Below are 17,695 nucleotides of genomic sequence, written 5' to 3'. Positions count from 1 at the left end.
TTTTATTTATTACAAAATTATATTTAGAAACATTGAGTTTTTTGCAAATTTGTAATAAATTTAATAGACTCATTGAAATTAGGTCACAAAGTGAAACCTGCTCTTGTGAATGAATTGCTAGTCAGAAAATAAGTTCTGCCACTGATGCTCAAGGGGTCTATTTTCCTCCAAGTAAAATGATTGACTTATTTGGCTTTCAGCCCTCAAGTCTGAATTCAGGAATCAGCACAGTCCAGTAGGAAAAGGGCTGAACAAAGATTTAAAGGAATATTTGGCTTAAGTTTCAGTTCTTGTAGAATGTATTTTTTTATGACTGTGTTTACACAAGAGATGGATCAAGTTGGGGCCATAAATTTTTTGGGGTTTGGGGGGTTTTTTTTGCGGTACACAGGCCTCTCACTGCGGAGCACAGGCCCTGGATGCGCAGGCTCAGCGGCCATGGCTCATGGGCCTAGCCGCTCCGTGGCATGTGGGATCTTCCCGGACCGGGGCACGAACCCATGTCCCCTGCATCGGCAGGCGGACTCTCAACCACTGCGCCACCAGGGAAGCCCGGGGCCATAAATTTTAATCTAAAGTAACACAATAACAAGTATACCAAGTATGCCAAGTATACCAAACATTTTCCCATAATTCACAAAATAAAAGCTAAAACAACACAAAAGGGAGGAGCTAGTGCAGAAAAGTAGCTCAGCTTTTAGAATGTTTGCATCAGTTATTTAATTAATTAGTAGCAAGCTGTGTTTTCTTAAGGGGAAAACAATTCTGACATAAACATTCTCCACATCTGATTTCAGAAATTTTTGCATGTATAACTTAGTTAAATTATACCTGCCTAATAAGTGATGGCTTTTTGAAATATATGCTGATTGTGATTGGAAATAAAGTTTAAATGTACCAAAGAAATAAACATTGTGTTCTTGCTTGAATTTCCCACCTCCCTAGTCAAGTGGAATTTATTCTATATGATATACTTGTTAAACAAAAACTTGAGTGAGAGAAAACATATTTCACATTTGGAGTAGAAATGTCAAGAGACATCCAGTTCTTGGAATTAGATATTTCCATAACAAAGTAATTAGGGCATAAAAAGTACATTTGTACAAAACATAACAGTTCAGAGTATTTTCATATCAATTTTATTCTCAATTGTTAAGTGTTACTAACACTTTTATTGGATAGGTATGACAAATAAAATTCTTTACATTTTACTGTTGAGGAAACTGGAATTCAGAGAGTTTGCCTTAGACAACTCAGACTAGAATGCACATCTCTTGACAGACTAGAACTTTAAAAAAATTTTTGAAATAATTTCATACTCATATAGAACTTTCAAAAACAGTATGGATTAAATGCTATGTACCTTTCACCCAGCTTCCCCCAATGACATCTTATGTAACTTATATACAATGTCAAACCCATAGTATGACACCCTTTCCTCCCTTTCTTCCTTTATTTATTTTTTGTGTATAGTTCTATAAAATTATCATATGTTGAAATTTGTGTAACCACCATTACAATCAGGATACAGAACTGTTTGATCACCCCAAAGAAATTTCTCTTTATACTTATACTCTCTTCCAAATGTAACCTTTGGCAATTACCAATTTGTCTAGATTCAAGTCCTTTGTCAGATATGTGATTTACAGATACTTTCCCCCAGTCTGTAGCCTGTCTTTTCATTCTCTTCTGAGAGTCTTTCACAGAGCAAAAGTTTCTAATTGTGAAGAGGTACAATTGATCAACTTTACCATTTACAGATTGTTCTTTTGGTGTCAAGTTTACAGACTTGTTGCCTAGTTCTAGATCCTGAAGATTTTCTCTCTTTTTTTAAATTGAAGTACAGTTGATTTACAATATTGTGTTAGTTTTAAGTATACAGCAAAGTGATTTAGATATATATTATATATACAAATACATATTTGCATTTCACATGTTTCCGTTATAGGTTATTACAAGATATTGAATATAATTCCCTGTGCTATACAGTTAATCTTTGTTGCTTACCTATTTTATGTATAGTAGTTTGTATCTGTTAATCCCACACTCTGAATTTATCCCACCCCACCCCCCATTTTGGTAACCACAAGTTTTTTTTCTATGTCTGTGCCTCTGTTTCATATATAGATTCATTTGTATTACTTTTAAGATTCCACATATAAGTGACAGAATATAATATTTGTCTTTATCTGACTTACTTCACTAAGTATGATATTATCTAGCTCCATCCATGTTGCTGCAAATGGCAATATTTCATTCTTTTTTATGGCAGATAAATATTCCAGTGTGTGTGTGTGTGTGTATGTGTGCATATATATATATATTTTATATATATATACATATATATATATATATATATATATATATATATACATATATCACATCTTCTTAAGCCAATCCTCTGTTGATGGGCACTTGGGTTCTTTCCATGTCTTTGGTTATTATAAAGAGTACTGTTATGGACTTCTCTGACAGTCCAGTGGTTAAGACGCCACATTTTCACTACAGGGGGCATGGGTTCGATCCCTGGTCAGGGAAGATCCTGCATGCTGTGCAGTGCAGCCAAAAAAAAAAATAGTGCTGTGATGAACAATGGAGTGCATGTATCTATTCGAATTAGTGTTTTCATTTTTTCCAGATATGTACCCAGGAGTGGGATTGCTGGATCATATAGTAGCTGTATTTTTAGTTTTTTAAAGGAAACTCCATACTGATTTCCATAGCGGCTACACCAATTCACATTCCCACCAAGAGTGTAGGAGGGCATCCTTTCCTCCACACTCTCTCCAGTATTTATTATTTGTAGACTTTTTGAAGATAGCTATTCTGGCCAGTGTGAGGTGATACATCATTGTGATTTTGATTTCCATTTCTCTAATAATTAATGATGCTGAATTCTTTTTATGTGTCCGTTGGCCATCTGTATGTCTTCTTTGGAAAAATGTATATTTAGGTCTTCTGTCCATCTTCTGATTGGGTTGTTCATTTTCTCAATATTGAGTTTTATGAGTTGTTTGTATATTTTGGATATTAAGCCCTTGTCAGTTGCATCATTTGCAAATATCAAATAGTTTTTCCTATTTTGTAGGTTGTCTTTTCTTTTCTTTTTTCTTTTTTTTTGCAGTACGTGGGCCTCTCACTGTTGTGGCCTCTCCCATTGCAGAGCACAGGCTTCAGACGTGCAGGCTCAGCGGCCATGGCTCATGGGCCCAGCCACTCTGTGGCATGTGGGATCTTCCCGGACTGGGACATGAACCTGTGTCCCTTGCATCGGCAGGCAGACTCTCAACCACTGCACCACTAGGGATGCCCTGTCTTTTCATTTTATTGATGGTTTCCTTTGTTCTGAAAAAGTTGTATGTTTGATTGGGTCCCACTTCTTACTTTTGCTTTTATTTCTTTTGCCTTGGGAGACAGATCTAGGAAAATATTGCTACAATTTATACTCAAGAATGTTTTGCCTATGTTCTCTTCTAAGAGTTTTATGGTGTCATGTCTTATATTTAGGTCATTAAATTGTTTTGATTTTATTTTTATATATGGTGTGAGGGAGTGGTCTAATTTCATTGATTTACATGTAACTGTCCAGTTTTCTCAACACCACTTGTTGTAGAGATTGTCTTTTTTCCATTGTATATTATTGCCTCCTTTGACATAGATAGACCACAGGTGAGCGGGTTTATTTCTGGACTCTCTGTTCTGTTCCATTGAGCTATATGTCTGTTTGGGGCCAAAACCATGCTGTTTTGATTACTGTAGTTCTGTAGTATAGTCTGAAGTCTGGAAGGGTTATGCCTCCAGCTTTATTTTTTCCTTATGATTTCTTTGGCAATTCTTGGTCTTTTGTGGTTCCATATAAATTTTAAGATATTTGTTCTAGTTATATGTAGAATGTCATGAGTATTTTTTTTTTTTTTTGCTGTACGTGGGCCTCTCACTGTTGTGGCCTCTCCCATTGCAGAGCACAGGCTCCGGACACGCAGGCTCAGCGGCCATGGCTCACAGGCCCAGCCGCTCCGCGGCACATGGGATCTTCCCGGACCAGGGCACGAACCCATGTCCCCTGCATCAGCAGGTGGACTCTCAACCACTGCGCCACCAGGGAAGCCCTGTCATAAGTATTTTGATAGGGATTGCATTAAATCTGTAGGTTGCTTTGGGTAGCATGGCCATTTTAACCATATTAATTCTTCCAATCCTAGAGCATGTGATGTCTTTATATTTCTTTGAATCATCTTCAATATACTTTGTCAATGTTTTACTGTTTTCAGCATACAGGTCTTTCACCTCCTTGGTTAAATTTATTCCTAGGTATTTCTTTTTCATGTGATTTTAAATGAGATTTTTGTTTTTTTACCTTCCTTTTCTGAAATTTCATTGTTAGTGTAAAAAGTGTAACAAATTCTTTATATTAACCTTGTATCCTGCAACCTTACTGAATTCATTTATTAGTTCTAATAGATTCTGTATGGAAACTTTAGGGTTTCCTATGTAAAGTATCATGTCATCTACCAATAGTGACAGTCTTACTTCTTCCTTTCAATTTAGATATATATATTTTTCCTTTTTCTTGTCTGATTGCTATGGCTAGGACTTCCAATACTATGTTGAATAGGAGTGGTAAGAGTGGGCATTCTTGCCTCATTCCTAACTTTAATAGGAAGGCTTTCAGTTTTTCACTGTTGAGTATTATGTTGGTTGTGGCTTTGTCATAAATGACTTTTATTATGTGTAGATATGGTCCCTTTATACCCATTTCAGTGAGAGTTTTTATCTAGAATGGATGTTAAATTTTGTCAAATGATTTTACTGCATCTATTGAGATGATTATGTGGCTTTTGTCTTTCCTTTTGTTAATGTGGTATATCACTTTGATTGATTTGCTTATGTTGAACCATCCTTGCAACCTTGGAATGAATCCAACTTGATCATGGTGTATGGTATTTTTTATGTATTGTTTTTGATGTACGATTCTGTTTCCTAATATTTTGTTGAGGATTGTTGCATCTATATTCATTAAAAATAGATGTTGGCCTGTAATTTTCTGTTTTGTAGTGTCTTTTGTTTTGTTATCAGGGTTATGGTGGCTTCATAGAATGAATATGAGAGCGGTCCCTCCTCTTCAATTTTTTGTAATAGTTTGAAAAGGATAGCTATAAGTTCTTTGTATGTTTGTTAAAATTCCCCAGTGAAGCCATCCAGTCCTGTACTTTTGTTTGGAGGGAGTTTTTTTGGTTTTTTTTTTATTACATATTCTATTTTACTTTTAGTGGTCAGTCTGTTCAAAGTGTCTGTCTCCTCTTGACTCAGTATTGGAAAGCTTTCTGTTTCTACAAACTTGTCAACTTCTTCTGGGTTGTCCAACTTGTTGACACATAACGGCTCATAGTATTGTTTTATGATTTTTGTATTTCTGTGGTATCAGTTGTTATTTCTTTTCTTTCATTTTTTTTTGAGGGTGTTTCTTCTTGATGAGCCTGGGTAGAGGTATGTTGATTTTGTTTATCTTTTCAAAAAACCATCTCTTGTTTCATTGATCTATTCTATGGTTATTTTGAACTCTATTTTATTTCATCTCTGATCTTTATTATTTCCTTCCTTCTGCTGACTTTAGGTATTTTTTTGTGGGGGGAGTACCAAATTACTTTATTTGAAGGAATGGTACTAAGGAAAGAACTTGTAGATATTTTGGTACAACTTATAGAAAAGGTAAAAGTAACCCAAATATGCAGGCACTGCATTGGTGACAAAGGAAGTCACCCCTCTTGCTATGGAAAGCCAACCTAGAGCTTAGCTCTTGTTATCAGTGTTTCCCAGGGTGTGCTTGTCAAAGAAATACTTTGCCATGCCACATTTGGTGGCCCCCATCTTATGCAAGTTGTTAACATGGTCACCTAATTCTTTGATGGATTTCACCTGCTCCTTCAGGTAATGAGTCTCAATTAAGTCACACAAATGGTGGTCATTTTTGTCAGTGTCCAGCTTGTGCAGTTCCAGTAGCGACTGATTCACACTTTTTTCCAAGTGTAGTGCACATTCCATTGCATGCAGCCCATTCTCCGAGTCATCATGGTCTGGTTTCTTGATATGCTGAAAGAAGATTTCGCCACCCAGTTGGTTCTGCAGCTTCATCAGTTTCTCAGCATGTTCCCTCTCCTCAAGAGATTGGAGAAGAAAGCATTTGGTGAAGTTCTTCAAAGTCACATCATCACAGTCAAAATAGTATGACATGGACAGGAAGACGTAGGAGGTATAGAGCTCCACGTTGATCTGGCAGTTGATGGTGGCCTCTGAGTCCTGGTGGTTGTTCTGATGCACCTGCGAGGGGAACATGGTTATCATGGTGGGTGGCTGAGGAGAGGCAGTGTTGGCGGTGATGATGGTGGCTGTGCAGCACTGGAGTGGCAGCGGGGACCTTGGGGAAGTTGAAGTGTGCTGCGAGGTGGTGGCGAGAGCTAGCCCTGTTCTGTCCAAGCAATGTTGAAGTAGGAAACCGTGGCAACTCTCTGTGAAGACTGTGGCTGACTTTAGGTTTTATTTGTTTTCCTTTTTCTAAGTCTTTTATGTAGTACCTTGGGTTGCTCATTTGAGATTTTTCTTGTTTTTTGATGAAGACCACTATGTATCTTTTGATGAAGACCACTAAGTATCACTATGAATTTCATACTTAGAATTGCTTTTGCTGCATCCCATGGGTTTTGTGAGGTTCTGTTTTCATTTTCATGTGTCTTGAGGTATTTTATGATCTCTTCTTTGATTCCATGGTTGTCTCATTGGATTTTCAGTAACATGCTGTTTAGTCCCTAAGTGTTTACTATTTTCCCATTTTTCTTAGAGTGGTTGATTTCTGGTTTCATATCACTGTGGTCAGAAAAGATACGTGAAGTAATTTCTATCCTCATAAATTTGTTAGAGGCTTGTTTTCTGACCTACTCTGTGGTGCATCCAAGAAAACATCCCATGCATACTTGAAAAGAATGTGCATTCTGTTCTTTTTGGATGTAGTGCCCTATAGATATCCATTAAGTTCAACTGGTCTATTGTGTCATTTAGAACCTCTGTCACCTTATTGATTTTCTGTCTGGATGATCTGTCCAATGATGTCAATGGGATGATAAAGATTCCTACTATTATTGAATTATTGTCCATATCTCCTTTATTTATTTATGTATTTTTTTATTTATTTATTTATTTTTGGTTATCCTTTTAAATTATTTTTTAACATTTTTATTGGAGTATAACTGCTTTACAATGGTGTGTTAGTTTCTGCTTTACAACAAAGTGAATCAGCTATACGTATACATATATCCCCATATCTCCTCTCTTTTGTGTCTCCCTCCCACCCTCCCTATCCCACCCCTCTAGGTGGTCAGAAAGCACCAAGCTGATCTCCCTGTTCTATGTGTCTGCTTTCCACTAGCTATCTATTTTACATTTGGTAGTGTATATATGTCCATGCTACTCTCTCACTTCATCCCAGCTTACACTTCCCCCTCTCCATGTCCTCAAGTCCATTCTCTACATCTACGTCTTTATTACTGTTCTGCCCCTAGGTTCTTCAGAAACATTTTTTTTTTACATTCCATATATATGTGTTAGCATACGGTATTTGTTTTCTCTTTCTGACTTACTTCACTCTGTATGACATACTCTAGGTCCATCCACCTCTCTACAAATGATTCAATTTTGTTTCTTTTTATGACTGAGTAATATTCCATTGTATATATGTGCCATATCTTCTTTATCCATTCATCTGTTGATGGACACTTAGGTTACTTCCATGTCCTGGCTATTGTAAATAGAGTTGTAATGAACATTGTGGTACATGACTCATTTGAAATATGGTTTTCTCAGGGTATATGTCCAGTAGTGGGATTGCTGGGTCATATGGTAGTTCTACTGCTTGTTCTTTAAGGAACCTGCATACTGTTCTCCATAGCGGCTGTACCAATTTACATTCCCACAAACAGTGCAAGAGAGTTCCCTTTTTCCACACTCTCTCCAGCATTTATAGTTTGTAGATTTTTTGATGATGGCCATTCAGAGTGGTGTGAGGTGATACCTCATTGTGGTTTGGATTTGCATTTCTCTAATGATTAGTGATGTTGAGCATCCTTTCATGGGTTTGTTGGCCATCTGTATGTCTTCTTTGGAGAAATGTCTCTTTAGATTCTCTGCCCATTTTTGGATTGGGTCATTTGTTTTTTTGATATTGAGCTGCATAAGCTGCTTGTACATTTTGGAGATTAATCTTTTGTCAGTTGCTTCATTTTCAAATCTTTTCTCCCATTCTGAGGGTTGTTTTTTGTCCCGTTTATGTTGTCCTTTGCTGTGCAAAAGCTTTTAAGTTTCATTAGGTTCCATTTGTTTATTTTTGGTTTTATTTCCATTTCTCTAGGAGGTGGATCAAAAAGGATCTTCCTGTGATTTATGTCATAGAGTGCTCTGCCTGTGTTTTCCTCTAGGAGTTTTATAGTCTTACATTTAGGTCTTTAATCCATTTTAAGTTCATTTTTTGTGTATGGTGTTAGGGAGTGTTTTAATTTCATTATTTTACATGTAGCTGTCCAGTTTTCCCAGCACCACTAATTGAAGAGGCTGTCTTCTCTCCATTGTATATTCTTGCCACCTTTATCAAAAATTAGGTGACCATAGGGAAGGCGGAAGATGGCGGAAGAGTAAGACGCGGAGATCACCTTCCTCCCCACAGATACACCAGAAATACATCTACACGTGGAACAACTCCTACAGAACACCTACTGAAGGCTGGCAGAAGACCTCAGACCTCCCAAAAGGCAAGAAACTCCCCACGTACCTGGGTAGGGCAAAAGAAAAAACAGAGACAAAAGAATAGGGACGGCACCTGCACCAGTGGGAGGGAACGGTGAAGGAGGAAAAGTTTCCACACTCTAGGAAGCCCCTTCGCGGGCGGAGACTGCGGGAGGCGGAGGGGGGAGCTTCGAAGCTGCGGAGGAGTGCACAGCAACGGGTGCGGAGGGCAAAGCGGGGAGATTCCCGCACAGAGGATCGGTGCCGACCGGCACTCACCAGCCCGAGAGGCTTGTCTGCTCACCCGCCGGGGCGGGCGGGGCTGCGAGCTGAGGCCGGAGCGCAGGGAGAGGACTGGGGTTGGCGGCTTGAACATAGCCTGAAGGGGTTAGTGAACCACAGCTAGCCGGGAGGGAGTCCGGGGAAAAGCCTGCACCTGCAGAAGAGGCAGGAGACTTTTCCTTCCCTCTTTGTTTCCTGGGGTGTGAGGAGAGGGGTTTAAGAACGCTGCTTAAAGGAACTCCAGAGACGGGAGCGAGCCGCGGCTGAAAGCGCGGACCCCAGAGACGGGCGCGAGCCGCGGCTGAAAGCGCGGAATTCAGAGACGGGCGCGAGCCGCGGCTGAAAGCGCGGAATCCAGAGACGGGCGCAAGCCGCGGCTAAAAGCGCGGACCCCAGAGGCGGGCGGGAGACGTTAAGGCTGCTGCTGCCGCCACCGAGGGGCCTGTGTGCGAGCACAGGTCACTCTCCACACCCCTCTTCCGCGGAGCCTGTGCAGCCCGCCACTGCCGGGTTCCCGGGATCCAGGGACAACTTCCCCGGGAGAGCGCACAGCGCGCCTCAGGCTGGTGCAAAGTCACGCCGGCCTTTGCCACCGCAGGCCCGCCCCGCACTCTGTGCCCCTCCGTCCCCGCCGGCCTGAGTGCGCCAGAGCCCCCAATCAGCGGCTCTTTTAACCCCATCCTGTCTGAGCAAAAAACAGACGCCCTCCAGCGATCTACACGCAGTGGCAGGGCCAAATCCAAAGCTTAGCCCTGGGAGCTGTGAGAACAAAGAAGAGAAAGGGAAATCTCTCCCAGCAGCCTCAGAAGCAGCGGATTAAAGCTCCACAATCAACTTGATGTACCCTGCATCTGTGAAATACCTGAATAGACAACCAATCATCCCAAATTAAGGAAGTGGACTTTAGGAGCAAGATCTATGATTTTTTCCCCTTTCCTCTTTTTGTGAATGTGTATGTGTATGCTTCTGTGTGAGATCTTGTCTGTATAGTCTTGCTTCCACCATTTGTCCTAGGGTTCTATCCGTCCATAACCTTATTATACTTTACCTTCGTTCTTTCTTTCTTTCTTTCTGTCCTTCCTTCCCTCCTTTAGACAACGAATCATCCCAAATTGAGGAGGTGGTCTCTGACAGCAAGATTTAGGATTTTTACCCATTTACCTCTTTTAGTGAGGGTGTATGTGTATGCTTCTGTGTAAGATTTTGTCTGTATAGCTTTGCTTCCAACATTTGTCCTAAGGTTCTTTCCGTCCCTTTTTTTTTTTCTAAATAAGCTTTTAATTCAATAACTTTATTATACTTTATTTTATTTTTACTGTATCTTCTTTCTTTCTGTCTTTTTTCCTTCTTTCCCTCCTTCCTTCCTTCCTCCTTCCCTCCCTCCCTCCTTTCTTTCCTTCTTGCCTTCTTTGCTTCTTTCTTTCTTTCTTCCTTCCTTCCTACCCTCCTTTCCTTCTTTCTTTCCTCATACTTCTACTAATTCCCTCTACTTTTTCTCCCTTTTATCCTGAGCCTGTGGATGAAAAGCTTTTGGTGCTCCAGCCAGGAGGCAGGGCTCTGCCTCTGAGGTAGGACAGCCAACTTCAGGACACTGATCAACAAGAGACCTCCCAGCTCCACATAATATCAAACGGCGAAAATCTCCCAGAGACCTTCATCTTAACACCAGCACCCAGCTTCACTCAACGACCAGCAAGCCACAGTGCTGGAAAACCTATGCCAAACAACTAGCAAAACAGGAACACAACCCCACCCATTAGCAGAGAGGCTGCCTAAAATCATAATAAGGCCACAGGCGCCCCCAAACACACCACCAGACGTGAACCTGCCCACTAGAGAGACAAGATCCAGCCTCATCCACCACAACACAGGCACTAGCCCCCTCCACCAGGAAGCCTACACAACCCACTGAACCAACCTTAGCCACTGGAGACAGACATCAAAAACAGGAGGAACTACAAACCTGCAGCCTGCAAAAAGGAGACCCCAAACACAGTAAGATAAGCAAAATGAGAAGACAGAAAAACACACAGCAGATAAAGGAGCAAGATAAAAATGCACCAGACCTAACAAATGAAGAGGAAATAGGCAGTCTACCTGAAAGAGAATTCAGAATAATGATAGTAAGGTTGATCTGAAATCTTGGAGATAGAATGGACAATAGATTGGACAAAATGCAAGAATCAGTTAACAAGGACCTAGAAGAACTAAAGATGAAACAAGCAACGATGAACAACACAATAAATGAAATTAAAAGTACTCTAGATGGGATCAATAGCAGAATAACTGAGGCAGAAGAACGGATAAGTGACCTGGAAGATAAAATAGTGGAAATAACTACTGCAGAGCAGAATAAAGAAAAAAGAATGAAAAGAACTGAGGACAGTCTCAGAGACCTCTGGGACAACATTAAACGCACCAACATTCGAATTATAGGGGTTCCAGAAGAAGAAGAGAAAAAGAAAGGGACTGAGAAAATATTTGAAGAGATTATAGTTGAAAACTTCCCTAATATGGGAAAGGAAATAGTTAATCAAGTCCAGGAAGCACAGAGAGTCCCATACAAGATAAATACAAGGAGAAATACGCCAAGACACATATTAATCAAACTGTCAAAAATTAAATACAAAGAAAGCATATTAAAAGCAGCAAGGGAAAAACAACAAATAACACACAACGGAATCCCCATAAGGTTAACAGCTGATCTCTCAGCAGAAACCCTACAAGCCAGAAGGGAGTGGCAGGACATACTGAAAGTGATGAAGGAGAAAAACATGCAGCCAAGACTACTCTACCCAGCAAGGATCTCATTCAGATTTGATGGAGAAATTAAAACCTTTACAGACAAGCAAAAGCTGAGAGAGTTCAGCACCACCAAACCAGCTTTACAACAAATGCTAAAGGATCTTCTCTAGGCAAGAAACACAAGAGAAGGAAAAGACCTATAATAACGAACCCAAAACAATTTAGAAAATGGGAATAGGAACATACATATCGATAATTACCTTAAATGTAAATGGACTAAATGCTCCCACCAAAAGACACAGATTAGCTGAATGGATACAAAAACAAGACCCTTATATATGCTGTCTACAAGAGACCCACTTCAGACCTAGAGACACATACAGACTGAAAGTAAGGGGATGGAAAAAGATATTCCATGCAAATGGAAGCCAAAAGAAAGCTGGAGTAGCAATTCTCATATCAGACAAAATAGACTTTAAAATAAGGACTATTAAAAGAGACAAAGAAGGACACTACATAATGATCAAGGGATCGATCCAAGAAGAAGATATAACAATTGTAAATATTTATGCACCCAACATAGGAGCACCTCAATACATTAGGCAAATACTAACAGCCATAAAAGGGGAAATCGACAGTAACACATTCATAGTAGGGGACTTAAACACCCCACTTTCACCCATGGACAGATAATCCAAAATGAAAATAAATAAGGAAACACAAGCTTTAAATGATACATTAAACAAGATGGACTTAATTGATATTTATAGGACTCTCCATCCAAAAACAACAGAATACACATTTTTCTCAAGTGCTCATGGAACATTCTCCAGGATAGATCATATCTTAGGTCACAAATCAAGCCTTGGTAAATTTAAGAAAATTGAAATTGTATCAAGTATCTTTTCTGACCACAACGCCATGAGACTAGATATCAATTACAGGAAAAGATCTGTAAAAAATACAAACACATGGAGGCTAAACAATACACTACTTAATAATGAAGAGATCACTGAAGAAATCAAAGAGGAAATCAAAAAATACCTAGAAACAAATGACAATGGAGATACAACGACCCAAAACCTGTGGGATGCAGCAAAAGCAGTTCTAAGGGGGAAGTTTATAGCAATACAAGCCCACCTTAAGAAGCAGGAAACATCTCGAATAAACAACCTAACCTTGCACCTCAAGCAATTAGAGAAAGAAGAACAAAAAAACCCCAAAGCTAGCAGAAGGAAAGAAATCATAAAAATCAGATCAGAAATAAATGAAAAAGAAATGAAGGAAACAATAGCAAAGATCAATAAAACTAAAAGCTGGTTCTTTGAGAAGATAAACAAAATAGATAAACCACTAGCCAGACTCATCAAGAAAAAGAGGGAGAAGACTCAAATCAATAGAATTAGAAATGAAAAAGGAGAGGTAACAACTGACACTGCAGAAATAAAAGAGATCATGAGAGATTACTACAAGCAACTCTATGCCAATAAAATGGACAATCTGGAAGAAATGGACAAATTCTTAGAAATGCACAACCTGCCAAGACTGAATCAGGAAGAAATAGAAAATATGAACAGACCAATCACAAGCACTGAAATTGAAACTGTGATTAAAAATCTTCCAACAAAGAAAAGCCCAGGACCAGATGGCTTCACAGGTGAATTCTATCAAACATTTAGAGAAGAGCTAACACCTATCCTTCTCAAACTCTTCCAAAATATAGCAGAGGGAGGACCACTCCCTAACTCCTTCTATGAGGCCACCATCACCTTGATACCAAAACCAGACAAGGATGTCACAAAGAAAGAAAACTACAGGCCAATATCACTGATGAACATAGATGCAAAAATCCTCAACAAAATACTAGCAAACAGAATCCAACAGCACATTAAAAGGATCATACACCATGATCAAGTGGGGTTTATTCCAGGAATGCAAGGATTCTTCAATATACGCAAATCTATCAATGTGATAAACCTTATTAACAAATTGAAGGAGAAAAACCATATGATCATCTCAATAGATGCAGAGAAAGCTTTTGACAAAATTCAACACCCATTTATGATAAAAACCCTGCAGAAAGTAGGCATAGAGGGAACTTTCCTCAATATAATAAAGGCCATATATGACAAGCCCACAGCAAACATCATCCTCAATGGTGAAAAACTGAAAGCATTTCCACTAAGATCAGGAACAAGACAAGGTTTCCCACTCTCACCACTATTATTCAACATTGTTTTGGAAGTTTTAGCCACAGCAATCAGAGAAGAAAAGGAAATAAAAGGAATCCAAATTGGAAAAGAAGAAGTAAAGCTGTCATTGTTTGCAGATGACATGATCCTATACATAGAGAACCCTAAAGATGCTACCAGAAAACTACTAGAGCTAATCAATGAATTTGGTAAAGTGGCAGGATACAAAATTAATGCACAGAAATCTCTGGCATTCCTATATACTAATGATGAAAAATCTGAAAGTGAAATCAAGAAAACACTCCCATTTACCATTGCAACAAAAAGAATAAAATATCTAGGAATAAACCTACCTAAGGAGACAAAAGACCTGTATGCAGAAAATTATAAGACACTGATGAAAGAAATTAAAGATGATATAAATAGATGGAGAGATATACCATGTTCTTGGATTGGAAGAATCAACATTGTGAAAATGACTCTACTACCCAAAGCAATCTATAGATTCAATGCAATCCCTATCAAACTACCACTGGCATTTTTCACAGAACTAGAACAAAAAATTTCACAATTTGTATGGAAACACAAAAGACCCCAAATAGCCAAAGCAATCTTGAGAACGAAAGAAGGAACTGGAGGAATCAGGCTCCCTGACTTCAGACTATACTACAAAGCTACAGTCATCAAGACGGTATGGTACTGGCACAAAAACAGAAAGATAGATCAATGGAACAGGATAGAAAGCCCAGAGATAAACCCATGCACATATGGACACCTTATCTTTGATAAAGGTGGCAGTAATGTACAATGGAGAAAGGACAGCCTCTTCAATAAGTGGTGCTGGGAAAACTGGACAGGTACATGTAAAAGTATGAGATTAGATCACTCCCTTACACCATACACAAAAATAAGCTCAAAATGGATTAAAGACCTAAATGTAAGGCCAGAAACTATCAAACTCTTAGAGGAAAACATAGGCAGAACACTCTATGACATGAATCAAAGCAAGATCCTTTCTGACCCACCTCCTAGAGTAATGGGAATAAAAACAAAAATAAACAAATGGGACCTCATGAAACTTCAAAGCTTTTGCACAGCAAAGGAAACCATAAACAAGACTAAAAGACAACCCTCAGAATGGGAGAAAATATTTGCAAATGAAGCAACCGACAAAGGATTAATCTCCAAAATTTACAAGCAGCTCATGCAGCTCAATAACAAGAAAACAAACAACCCAATCCAAAAATGGGCAGAAGACCTAAATAGACATTTCTCCAAAGAAGATATACAGACTGCCAACAAACACATGAAAGAATGCTTAACATCACTAATCATTAGAGAAATGCAAATCAAAACTACAATGAGATATCATCTCACACCAGTCAGAATGGCCATCATCAAAAAATCTAGAAACAATAAATGCTGGAGAGGGTGTGGAGAAAAGGGAACACTCTTACACTGTTGGTGGGAATGTAAATTGATACAGCCACTGTGGAGAACAGTATGGAGGTTCCTTAAAAAGCTACAAATAGAACTACCATATGACCCAGCAATCCCACTACTGGGCATATACCCTGAGAAAACCAAAATTCAAAAAGAGTCATGTACCAAAATGTTCATTGCAGCTCTATTTACAATAGCCCGGAGATGGAAACAACCTAAGTGCCCGTCATCGGATGAATGGATAAAGAAGATGTGGCACATATATACAATGGAATATTACTCAGCCATAAAAAGAAACGAAATTGAGCTATTTGTAATGAGGTGGATAGACCTAGAGTCTGTCATACAGAGTGAAGTAAGTCAGAAAGAGAGAGACAAATACCGTATGCTAACACATATATATGGAATTTAAGGAAAAAAATGTCATGAAAAACCTAGGGGTAAAGCAGGAATAAAGATGCAGACCTCTTAGAGAACGGACTTGAGGTTATGGGGAGGGGGAAGGGTGAGCTGTGACAGGGCGAGAGAGAGTCATGGGCATATACACACTAACAAACGCAGTAAGGTAGATAGCTAGTGGGAAGCAGCTGCATGGCACAGGGATATTGGCTCGGTGCTTTGTGACAGCCTGGAGGGGTGGGATGGGGAGGGTGGGAGGGAGGGAGACGCAACAGGGAAGACATATGGGAACATATGTTTATGTATGACTGATTCACTTTGTTATAAAGCAGAAACTAACACACCATTGTAAAGCAATTATACCCCAATAAAGATGTAAAAAAAAAAAATTAGGTGACCATATGTGTGTGGGTTTATCTATGAGCTTTCTCTCCTGTTCCATTGATCTATATTTCTGTTTTTGTGCCAGTACCATACTGTCTTGATGACTGTAGCTTTGTAGTATAGTCTGAAGTCTGGGAATCTGATTCCTCCAGGTCCGTTTTTCTTTCTTAAGATTGCTTCGGCTATTCTGGGTCTTTTGTGTTTCCATACAAATTGTGAAATTTTTTGTTCTGGTTGTGTGGAAAATGGCATTGGTAGTTTGATAGTGATTGAATTTGTAGATTGCTTTGGGTAGTATAGTCATTTTCAGAATGTTGATTCTTCCAATACAAGAACATGGTATATCTCTTCATCTGCTTGTATCATCTTTAATTTCTTCCATCAGTGTCTTATAATTTACTGCATACAGGTCTTTTGTCTCCTTAGGTATGTTTATTCCTAGGCATTTTATTCCTTCTTTTTCAATGGTAAATAGTAGTGTTTCCTTAATTTCCCTTTCAGATTTTTCATCATTAGTGTATAGGAATGCAAGAAATTTCTGTGCATTAATTTTGTATCCTGCTAGTTTACCAAATTCATTGATTAACTCTAGTAGTTTTCTAGCACATCTTTAGGATTCTCTATGGATAATATCATGTCACCTGCAAACAGTGACACTTTTAATTCTTCTTTTCTCTTCTGGATTACTTCTATATCTTTTTCTTCTGTGATTGCTATGGCTAAAACTTCCAAAACTATGTTGAATAATAATGGTGAGAGTGGGCAACCTTGTCTTGTTCCTGATCTTTTTGGAAATGTTTTCAGTTTGCACCACTGAGAATCATGTTGACTGTGTGTTTGTCATTTTTGGCCTTTATTATGTTGAGGTAAGTTCCCTCTATGCCTACTTTCTGGATAGTTTTTTATCATAAATGGGTATTGAATATTGTTGAAAGCTTTTTCTGCATCATTGAGATGATGGTGTTGTTTTTCTCTGTCAGTTTGTTAATATGGTTTATTGCATTGATTGATTTGTGTATATTGAAGAATCCTTGCATTCCTGGGATAAACCCCACTTGATCATGGTGTGTAATCCTTTTAATGTGCTATTAGATTATTTTTGCTAGTACTTTCCTGAGGATTTTTACATGTATGTTCATCAGTGATATTGGCCTGTAGTTTTCTTTCTTTGTGACATCTTTGTCTGATTTTGGTGTCAGGGTGATGGTGGCCTTGTATAATGAGTTTGGGAGTGTTCCTCTCTCTTTTATATTTTGATAGAGTTTGAGAAGGATGGGTGTTAGTTGCTCTCTAAGTGTTTGGTAGAATTCACCTGTGAAGCCATCTGGTCCTGGGATTTTGTTTGTTGGAATGTTTTTAATCACAGTCTCAATTTCAGTGCTTGTGATTGATCTGTTTATATTTTCTGTTTCTTCCTGGTTCAGTCTCAGAACTTTGTTCTTTTCTAAGAATTAGTCCATCTTTTCCAGGTTGTCCATTTT

The 17,695-nt window shown here is 38.9% G+C and overlaps 1 protein-coding gene across 1 annotated transcript; it reads right to left on the bottom strand.

The window, feature by feature from the left end:
- Positions 1-5,778: 5,778 nt before the first annotated feature.
- Positions 5,779-6,357, bottom strand: LOC132513360 (ferritin heavy chain-like). The gene has a single exon (XM_060137615.1). It carries the CDS (start codon positions 6,340-6,342, stop codon positions 5,791-5,793), a length of 552 nt encoding a protein of 183 aa, XP_059993598.1. The 5' UTR covers positions 6,343-6,357; the 3' UTR covers positions 5,779-5,790.
- Positions 6,358-17,695: the final 11,338 nt, after the last annotated feature.

The sequence above is a fragment of the Lagenorhynchus albirostris genome, chromosome X, assembly GCF_949774975.1.
Source record: "Lagenorhynchus albirostris chromosome X, mLagAlb1.1, whole genome shotgun sequence".
Taxonomy (NCBI): Eukaryota; Metazoa; Chordata; class Mammalia; order Artiodactyla; family Delphinidae; genus Lagenorhynchus; species Lagenorhynchus albirostris.
Note: the sequence above shows the minus strand (reverse complement) of the source record. Positions and strands in the feature narration are given on the sequence as shown.

Excerpts from the sequence above, each read along its gene's own strand:
- LOC132513360 (XM_060137615.1), bottom strand. The coding sequence starts at position 6,342 with ATGATAACCATGTTCCCCTCGCAGGTGCATCAGAACAACCACCAGGAC.